This window comes from Nesoenas mayeri (assembly GCF_963082525.1).
Source record: "Nesoenas mayeri genome assembly, chromosome: 18".
Lineage (NCBI taxonomy): Eukaryota > Metazoa > Chordata > Aves > Columbiformes > Columbidae > Nesoenas > Nesoenas mayeri.
This window is the reverse complement of record NC_137566.1, coordinates 8496461-8506333: the sequence shown is the minus strand read 5'-3', so window position 1 is coordinate 8506333 and position 9873 is coordinate 8496461. Positions and strand designations below refer to the sequence as shown.

Genomic DNA, 9873 nt, shown 5'->3' with positions numbered 1-9873 from the left:
CTCACCGTGGGGACCCTCAGGCCTCTAGGATAGGGACAAGGCTGCTGCTGTGCGGTGCCAGCTTAGCCTATGGTGCTACCGGGGACAGGGAGGTCTCAGCTGGGTTGAACATCTGATCATGCCAGCGGTTCCCTCTCCGGTCTGTAAACGCTCGCCTCTCCCCCTGCAAGAGCAATGCAGCTGGCAAGGGACATCCACGAGCTCCTTCGTCCCCAGTGTCCTGGCTCCTGGCACCTCCCAGCGGGTTGGGGCACCCCGAAACTGGCACAGTGCTGCAAGGGCACACACCCGGAACCCAGCACAGCACGGAGCTGGTTTGGCAGTGCTGGGGCGAGGAGGAAGAGGAGGCGAGGAAGGCTCACCTCCCAGCATGGCTCTGCCTGTGTTTTGCAGCTCCTCTCTTCCTTCCAGACCCGCTCGGACTCACCTTGGACTTTTGGCATCCAGATGCTGCGACCTTTCCCCAAACCCTTGACTTTGGACAGCACGCCTGCGTGCCCCCGCGCAAACCCCCTCCGCTCGCTCCCGGCCCAGAGACCCGCATTAATTTTCACCCAGGATGAGCCACGCTCTGGCTCAGCACCTGCAGATATTCAAAGCCTTTCATTTCTTCAAATCCCATTAAGGTTTTTGCAAAAAGAAGCCCTGAGTGGGGCTTAACATCTGCAGGGCTCTGATAACCGGGCGGCAGGCGATGCCGCGCACCGGCCGACCCGAGGAGGAGCTGCCGGGGGTGTGGGGCTGACTGCTCCCTCTGGCTCCCTTTGAAGACTCAAACGGGGGATTTTAACAGCAAAAAAAAAGCCCAAGCCTGAGCAGGATGTGCAGGAACAGGGAGGGGAGGGGGACAGCTGGGACATCGCCATCCTTTACATGATTTTCTGCCTGCAAGAAGGAGCAGAGCCCTCACATCAGCCCTGGCCCCAAGAAACACCATCGGACGGACAGACTGCCCGAGGAGGGGAGGGAAGCTGCTGCCATCCCCATTTCAATGGGGGCTTAAGGCACTGGGAGATGAAAGGCTGATCTTTGCAGCTGTGGCAGCTCTGTATTTCCCCACGTGCTTCTCCTTTTTTTAAGCCCTCTCCACCTTGGATCCTGTGCTGGATGAGCCCTTTTTCCTGCAGGGCAAGTCCCCGTCTGCCTGTCCTGATGGGGAAACGGAGACGGACGATGCACTAGGGATCATGGCAGCTTTCCCCTCTGCCAGGGACAAGCTCCGAGCACAGACACCGGCCCCATCCCCAGCAACCCTGCCCGGAGCAGCTGGCCGGGCTGGCTCCCCCAGCAATGGGGTTTGGGGGTGCTCGGTGGTGGAACCTCTTGGCCAGCACAAGAGCAGGACCCCCTGTAACTCCCAAGGGTCAGACCCTCCGGAAAGGGTCCCACACAGGTGGGAAGCACAACACCCATCTTTACTTTTTCTTCCTTTATTTTGGTGGATTAGCTGTAGCTGAGTTTTCTAGCACTTGTTTTCAGGACAAGAAGGCACACGGAGCCATGTGCCCCAAGCGAGAAGGCTCGTCCCCTCCCTGGACCCCTCCACCGGTGTTTGTCCGTGCTGGGGAGGGGACGTTGTACATGCAGGTTGTCAGTAGCACACCCTTGTATAACTGCCTGTGTCACCCACAACCCCCCAATGGTTTTGTTTTGACTTGCGCGAGAGGTATTTAATCCACGCCGAGACGCAGGATTTCCCAGGATAATTCCCAAGAGCGCACGCGTTGCTCCATGACCCCGGATTAGGCTTAAACCCGTCCGTGGTGACATGTCCCTGGAGAGGGGTGGGCAGGGGTGGCCACAGGTCTGGAATGGTGTCACGTACCTTCCCAATGGAGCCCTGGGCCGGGTGTGTAGCGGTGCCGTGACGTCTAGGTCATGTGTGAGTGTGTCCCACGCTGTACATGTGGACTTTCTAAACTCCTTAATAAAAGGAACTCATCGTTAGCCGGTGTGTCGGTGGCTGTGCCCATGGCGTGGTGCGGGGACCGCAGGAACCTGCCGTGCGGCACCGGGTCACCGCAGCTCCTGCCGTGCTGAAGGCGCTGGGATCAGGCCCATCATGGGCTCGACCTGCCCAAACTGCCCTGCAAAACTGCCAGGAGGGCTGGGGAGACCCAGCAGGGCAGGGATGGGGCACCTGAGGCCTCGGGGTGGCCCTGGGGACAGGAGAGAGGGTGGTGGCAGGTCTTGGTGACGAGGGGACCTGCTCCCAGCTGCCTGTGCTGATGGGCAGCACCGAGCGATGCCCCCAGCCCCATCCTGCTGCCCACCCCACACCCCGCTCTGCCCCAGGCCTGGGGCACCCGGGAGGGGACAGCTGAGTGCCAGGCACTGGGGACCCCGGTGGCTGTGTGTGCTGGCCAAGGATGGGGGAAGCAGGTTTGGGGGTACAGGGGGCTCCGGCGGTGCCTGTGCACCCACCACTTGCCCACACACATCTGGGACCCCAACAGCCGCACACAAGAATGCACCAGCCAAGGGGATGTGGGACACTTGTGTCCCCAGACGAGACCTTCCCGCCAGTGTCCCCACAAGCTGCCGGTGACTCAAGGCCAGCTCCAGCGTGGCACACACCCAGCCTCTCCTCCAAATGAGGCAGCTAACGAAGGAGGCGTGTTAATCAGCGATGGTGCCGCGTTCCCATTGTGGCGCTTGGCCAGCCCTCAGCCCCCCCGTCCCCCGCTCTCTGCAGCCACAGCCCCGCTGGCCGGCCACGCACTCAAGGGGTGACATGGCAATTAGCACAGGTGGGTAATTAGCTCCGGTGGGTATTTAACAGCGGGTGAAGCGACTGGCCAGCTCAGACTGGGCGCGGGGCAGCACGGAGCAGGGCCAGGGCAGGTGGCGTGGCGGCATCACCCAAGGCAGAGAGGTGAGTCACTGGTGGCTGTGCGTCTGCCTGTCCATCTGTCTGTCTGTCTACCTGTCCATCTGTCTGTCTGTCTGTCTGTCTACTTGTCCATCTGTCTGTCCGTCTGTCTGTCTTCCCCCGCATGTCTTCTTCACACCAGCAGCACAGGCAGCAAGGAGGTGAGGGCTGGTGATGGGCACAGCTGGGTCCAGCGCAGGAGAGAGGGGCACCCATAGCAACCCCCATCCTGCAATCACAGGGTAGACACCCTGGCCCCCGTCACCAGCAGCGCAACATCTGCAGCAACAAATACTAATAATAATAAGAATAAAGTTCATGTCCCCTTTCTGAGCCTTTCTTGCAGAAGGAAGGGGACGCAGAGCATTCGTTCCTGTGTCAAGGTCACCCCGGGTGCCTGCGGCATTGCCGCCCGCAGCCCAGCACTGCGCTCCCCCAGCTCTGCTCAGCAGACCCTGCTGCTGGGGGGGCACCTCTGAGCCCCCTAAAGCAGAACGATGTCCAGCACCTTCCTCTGTGCTTGCATTAACCAGGCACGGCAGGTAGGACCTGCGCGATGGGAAGATGAGGCTGGCTCAGGCGAAAGCACTTAAGTCCTCCCCGCAGAGCTCCTAAGAGGAGCCAGCGGCTCTGGAGCCCATCAGCCAGCCCGGCTAATAGCCCCCTCAGCCCCCCATCCAAGCAGAGCTGCAAAGCGGGGGAGCAGCTGCAAGGCTGTAATTTGTGAGCATAGAGTGGCTAAAGATGAAGCGGAGCAGGTCTGAAGGAGGCAGGGGAGAGGCAGAGAGAGCTCGGACCGCCCAGCATCCTCACCGCAGCCGGGTCTGTGGGGGCTGCAGGAGGAGGCTGGAGGGGTTTTCTCACAGGCTATGGGGTGGCAGGGCTGCAGCAGGGATGGGGGACACATGCTTCCTGAGGGCAGCCCTTCTACCCTTTGTAATGGTTTTAAACTAAAGGAGGGAGATTCAGACTAGACATGAGGAAGAAACTGTTGCGCCTGAGGGTGGTGAGAGCCTGGCCCAGGTTGCCCAAAGAGGTGGTGGATGAACCATCCCTGGAGACATCCCAGGCCAGGCTGGACGGGGCTCTGAGCATCCTGAGCTGGTGAAGATGTGCCTGCTCATGGCAGGGGTGGCACTGGGGGAGCTGGGAAGGTCCCTTCAACCCAAACTGTTCTCTGATTCTTTGATTCTGCACCCACATGTCCGTGCTGCTGCTTTAACCACTGCCCGAGGATGCTCTGTGGTTTACCGATGTGTCTCTCCCTTCCTCTGCTCCCTGCAGATGAGAGCACCCTACTCGCTGTCCTGCCTCTTCCTCCTGAGCCTGGGGACCTGCCTCCCCCGCAGCGAGCGGCAGGAGCTGGGGGACCCCAGGGAAGGGACGGCGCTCAAGCCCAGCTGGCCAGCGGTGGCCGAGGACTCGGGTGCCGGCTGGAGGGCAGGAGGGACGCGGAGCGGCGGCGAGGGGCTGAGCAGGCTGCTGGGCATCGCCCGGGGGCTGCGGGGCCGCGGCAGGGAGGGCAGCGGGCAGCGGCTGGGCCGGCAGGGGGGGTCCCCGCTGCTGCCGGCCGGAGGGGAGAAGCGCAGCGGCACGCTGGGGGACCTGGCCGAGGAGCTCACCGGCTACAACAGGAAAAAAGGGGGGTTCACCTTCCGCTTCGGGAGATGAGGACTTCGACTCGACCCCCCCACGTCCTGCGGGTCACCCCATCCTGTCCTTCTGTTCCATCTCACCTGGGTTTGCTCGGACAAAAGGGGATTGGGGGGGTTGCTGCTGGGATTGCCTTGGGGAGGGGGGACATCGCGTTTGCTCCACTCGCAGCCCTGCCACAGATCTCAAATGCCCATTACCAGCCAGTGCAATGGAAGAAGAGGTACCTGCCCTAAAAAGAAGCCACCATGTCCCTTCCCCATCACAGGCGGCCTGTCCCGGGGCACAGTGCAACGCCCTGCGCCGGGTCACCGCGGTGCAGGCTGACAGCGGGGATGTCACCCCGGGACAGGCAGAGCCAGGCGGTGAGGCTGGAGGGTCACAGAGGGACAGTGCTGGTGGTGGCAGCCCCCTGGGGATGGCCTGTCCCAGGCAGGGCTGTCAGCGACGAGCAGGTCTCCCTGAGTTCTCTGCGGAGCTGCAGAGTTGCTGCTCTCCCGTCTGTTACAAAAAAGTCCCTCCGGCAGCAAATTCTGCTTAGTGTCAAGATGCCACTTAGAAGAGCCAACTCCTGTGTGCAAACCGGGCCAGAGCAGCGGGGTTGGAGAAAATCTTGTCCTTAGAAATCCCCAGCGTGAGCACAGAAACCTGCCCTGGCATCACCAGTCCCGCTGCTGTCCCACCACCCCGAGACCCGTCCTCAGGTGCCACCAGAGTCCTTGTGAGGGTGAAACGGTGATAACTGACCTTCGGCGTCCTTGTCGCATCACCCCAGCGCTTGCCTGAGAGCCTGGCCCTTCCTAACCTGCCCTCATCGCCACCTCTTCCCAGCTGGAGCTGCTGCGGAAACTGGGGTGCAGAGAGGCTGAAACAAGGACCTCTGCACCTACCTGGGGCCACCAACATGTCCCCAGTGTCCTCCTGCTCTCCAGTCCCCTCTGCCGCCGGCGGTGCAGCTGGGGGAATCGCTAGCCCCAAAATCAGCTCAGCTGCAAAGGACAAGCCCCGCTCTTCAGCCACCGCCTTCTCCTCCTTCGGGCAGATCTACCTCTGCCGATGCCAACAACCACGCTCGCTTTGCGCCTGCCGCTGCAGAGATCCAGCTACCCGGCTTGCAGGCGCTAACAGCGAGTTAGACACCTGACGACTGCTAATATTTCATCGCAGGCACAAAAATGAAGCAGGGCAATTATTTGCAAGCGCTAAATTGCACCCTCAGAATCAAAGACTGTGGCAGGACGTGGTTGGGGGGAAAAAAGGAAAAATAAAAACCAGGCTTCAAGAGGTGCATTGTAATATCCATCACGCAGACAGGCCGCTTAATAGAGCGCTGCCGGCAGCGGCGCGGGCTGCTCTGGCAGCGGGAGCGGGGGTAAGCGAAGGCAGAATGGGGGTGAACTGGGGGTGGCAAACAGCAGCCATGAGGTGGCCAGGCCTGGGGGGAGTGATGGGGTGCAGGGTCCTCCTGGGAGCTACGTGTGGGTCACAGCCCCACGAGTGCAGAATGGGGACTCTGGATTTGCAGGATACGGGTGATTTGGGATTTGGCCCTTGCACAAGGATGGTGAGGGAGAGGATGGGTGTTTTCCTTCCCCTGCATCTCTGCTGCGGTCACCATCGCACTGCGGGGACCACAGCAGTGACCAACAGACCCACTGGCACTCGGGGTGGCTGAGCCCACACAGCCCCCCACCCCAGGCACCCCCAAACCCACCTCTGACTCCTCTCGACTCCCACCTCACCAAAGGCCACCGGTTCAGGGGATGCAGGTGCAGCACTCACATCACGGGAGCTTTATTGATGTTTCTATGGCAACATCCCTTCCCCCCCCCTTTCTTTTGAGTGTTCAAACCATCAATAAATATGCACTGATCAATTTTACCCTGCGCTGGAATGGGGGGGTGGGAGGAAGGGGAAAGAATTTTTGGAGCAACACTGGGCTAGCGAGTGAAGCCCTGGCTTTGCGGTGATGGATCATTGCAGGGAAAAGCGGCACCGGCTGCTGCGGGAAGGGAAAGAAAACCTGCTGCGCGGTGCTGGGGGGGACGTCTGGGCTCCTGCTCTCAAGCCCGGGAGAGGAAAAGGCTCAGAGCAGCATGATAAAACCCCAGGTATAACGAGGCTTTGATTGAAGCGCAATAACCCTCTGTGTAAGTTATTTAAAAGTAAGAGTCAGTGCTCCCCACAGCACTTACCTGGCGGGTGGGACGGAGCTGGGCTCAGCCCCTGTGTCCAGGGGCTCCGTGATGGGCAGCTCCGTGTCATGGGGGTGATGCTGTCCCCCGGCTCCCCCCAGGCTGTGACGTGGGGTGCAAGGGTCTGCAGCACCCCGGACCAGCCCTCAGCTGGATGGTGATGTGCTTGGGAAAAGGCAGCAGGCCAGGCTCTTTGTTATTGTCCTTGGTGATTGATGCTGGGGGGAGGAGGTGAAAGTGAATGGAAAATAAGTGCCTGGAGTCTGGGGGTGTTGCCTGGGAGGAAGGAGCGGGGAACACACCAGGAGGGACCCCCAGGGGGTTGGAAAGCCCATCCCTGCACTCTGGACTTGGTGTCTCCCATCCAGCTCCCATAAGAATCTGCGGGAATCTGTGTCCCCTCCCAATTCCTCCCCTCCCGGGTCCCTTTGCGGGGCAGCTCCCAGGGGGACACCCAGACCCCAACACCTTTGAGAGCCGGAGAGCACAGAATGACCCACACACTGAATCGTAAGGGGCCAGATTCACTGCGGCAGAGCTGAGTGTAGACGGGGCATCAGACACGCATTGGGTACGCTACACACAGCCCGTGGACCCCGATGCAGAGACTTGCTGCCACCACCACCAGTGCTGGGAGACTCTATAAAACACCCCGTTATCCTTCCCTGACCAGGGCACAACCCTCATCCTGGCCCCAGCTCCATCTCTGCTCATCTGCTCCTTTCCTGTAGCTGCTTGTTGTCTTTCCACCGTCCCCAGCAGCCCCACAAACACACACAACGCGAGCAGCAAATCTCAGAAGCCCACGCAGATCCTCTGTAAAGAGAGAGCCGGGTTCAATCGCATCCAAGGGACTCGTGAAGGGGCTAATGCATCATAACTGGGTCATTCAGCACTGCGGCCCCAGGGGCACAGGTGGGACCTTTATCAGCAGACTGGATGTCAGGCCAAACACGTAACCTTCAACAGGGGGGCGATTGCTGGGAAAACAGTTGAGCACAGCCCGGTTTGCAGGTAAACTATCTGCTGAGCTGGATCTACTGCTGAAAAAACACCGAGCAACCCTCCACTGCCAGGGAGGACAGCTTGGAGCCAAGCCTAAACTGCCAAATGACTTGCAGGGCTGTCCCTAACCCAGAGCTCTAGGGACACCAACACCACTGCCAGGGCATCGGCGCTGGGCGGAGAAGCTGCGTAATCCAGGAGCATCATTACCATGGGCCATCTCGCTCTGTGCTTTCTGATGCACACGATGCCACAAACCCTCTCTTCAGAGGTGACACGGAGCTTAGGTGCATTTTCCTCTCTCTTCAGTCGTGAAGGGATTAATGTCAAAGAAGGGAGAGGCTGTCAGTGGGTCCCTCGTCCCCCGCGCAGTGCCGCTGCTCCACCAGCATCTCCACAGTACAATTGTTTGGTGGGGTTTCTTTTGAGAAAAAAGAAGCGAGCGTAAAACACTGACCACATTTTACATCTTGTGACAAGCAACTTCTCGACAAAAGGCAGGATGACATTAAAGGAAAGCTTAAAAGAGAGGACGTTGTAATTTCAAAGACATGAAAACCAAAACAAAAACACAAACACAGCTATTTTTCCCCCAGAGCACTCTCACTTTCAAGCTCAATAGCCTTGAAAATTTGAGCAATCAAACTGTTAAATGCATCGATCTGTTAAATCAACTCCTACTGTACTCAGCTAAATTTAGCCTTTAATCCCCTTCTCCTTCACTCCCAGCTCTGCACATCCCGGGGTTTTCCCCAGCTGGGCCAGTCCCGGAGCAGCAGAGATGGAGATCACCAGGTGCAATTGTATTTAGGGGCAGGTTAAGCTTCTCCAGATCTTCCCTCACCCCACCGCTACTCACCACCTCCAAGTCACCAAGAGCAGCCTGGCTTCAGATTTTTGCTGAGTGCCATTGTCACAAACCAACCAAGAACCCCTTGTAGCTCCGCGTGTGATTCACAGGACACTCTGCTGAGGAGCAGCCCAAGCCCTGCCAAGTGCAGGCCATTAATGACACTTTTACTTGCCCACAGCATCCTCTCCTCTCGTTTCACCTCACGCTTATTGGAAGCGTCCCGATGCAATCGCTGTCAGAGCAGGACAAGGTTTGCGATGAGCCTCGTCCCCATGGCCCGTGAACTGTGGGTTCCCTACGCCAGGACCGACAGATTTCACCAGGGACTTGTCGAGGGGAACAGAAATTGGATGAGCTGGGTTATAGCCCTGAAACATCTCTGAGCAACCGCGGGACCTCGGGCATATCACTTGCTTTCATCTGCCCTCGTTTCCTTCTCGCCCTGTTTTGACGCCTTCATGAATCAAGGCAGCGTCTCATTTTGGGGGCTGCTTAGCACCTGGATCTGTCCCTCCCTCAAGATTTGCTGCAGAGGCTGTAGTCTGAAAACAGAAAATAAGTATGGATTTTTGGACCTGTTATTTCCAGTTTTTAGGCAGTAAAGCCGCACGGGGAGCACCGTGTGACGTGCTGGAGTCTCCAGGGAGGGGAGTGGGAAGCTCCTCACTGCAGGCTGCACTCAGAGCATCTCACCCAAGGAGCCTGAGCCAGCAAACAACTGGAGATGAGGGAGAGAGCAGCCAGAACTGTCTGAGCAGAGAAACTCAGAGGTTGTTTTATAGAGCAGGAGGAAAAACCAACAGCAGTTGTACTACAGAAGACAAAAAATGAACAGGAAGAAAAGCTTCAAGTCAAATCTCTGATTTAAATCTCATCAAAGACAACAGCAAAGTCTTTGCTGTGGAAGAGGCGATGACACAGCCATTCATCTGTGCATCTTTTTTCTCTCCTGATTTTTCAGAGCCAGATCCAAAGCCCGTGGAAGGTGCTGCTGCCCGGCTCCGACCAGCCCATGGTGAACAGGGAACCCCCCTTTTTGGATGTGGAGTCTAAGGGGAGGTAACTGGGCTGGAAAAGTCACACTAACAGACAAACGCGGGTTTTCCTCAACATTGATTTATTTTTAAATATACTAGGCAAGAGAGACTGGAATAAAAAATAAATCAAAAAATGAAAAACAGAGAAAGAGAGGAGGAAGAATTGAAAGTCGTGTACAGAAACAATCTGTACTAGACCAAATTAAAGGGGAAACAACCCCCTTAAGTATCACAGAGATGAAGGACGAAGCTATTTAC

General features: G+C 58.1%; 1 protein-coding gene across 1 annotated transcript; it reads left to right on the top strand.

Annotated features, from left to right (window-relative positions):
• Positions 1 to 4107: 4107 nt before the first annotated feature.
• On the top strand, positions 4108 to 4543 carry QRFP (pyroglutamylated RFamide peptide; the record flags this gene model as incomplete). The annotated part of the gene is given in 2 exon segments (XM_080355804.1): positions 4108 to 4152; positions 4154 to 4543. Coding segments are annotated over 2 exon segments (435 nt in total).
• Positions 4544 to 9873: the final 5330 nt, after the last annotated feature.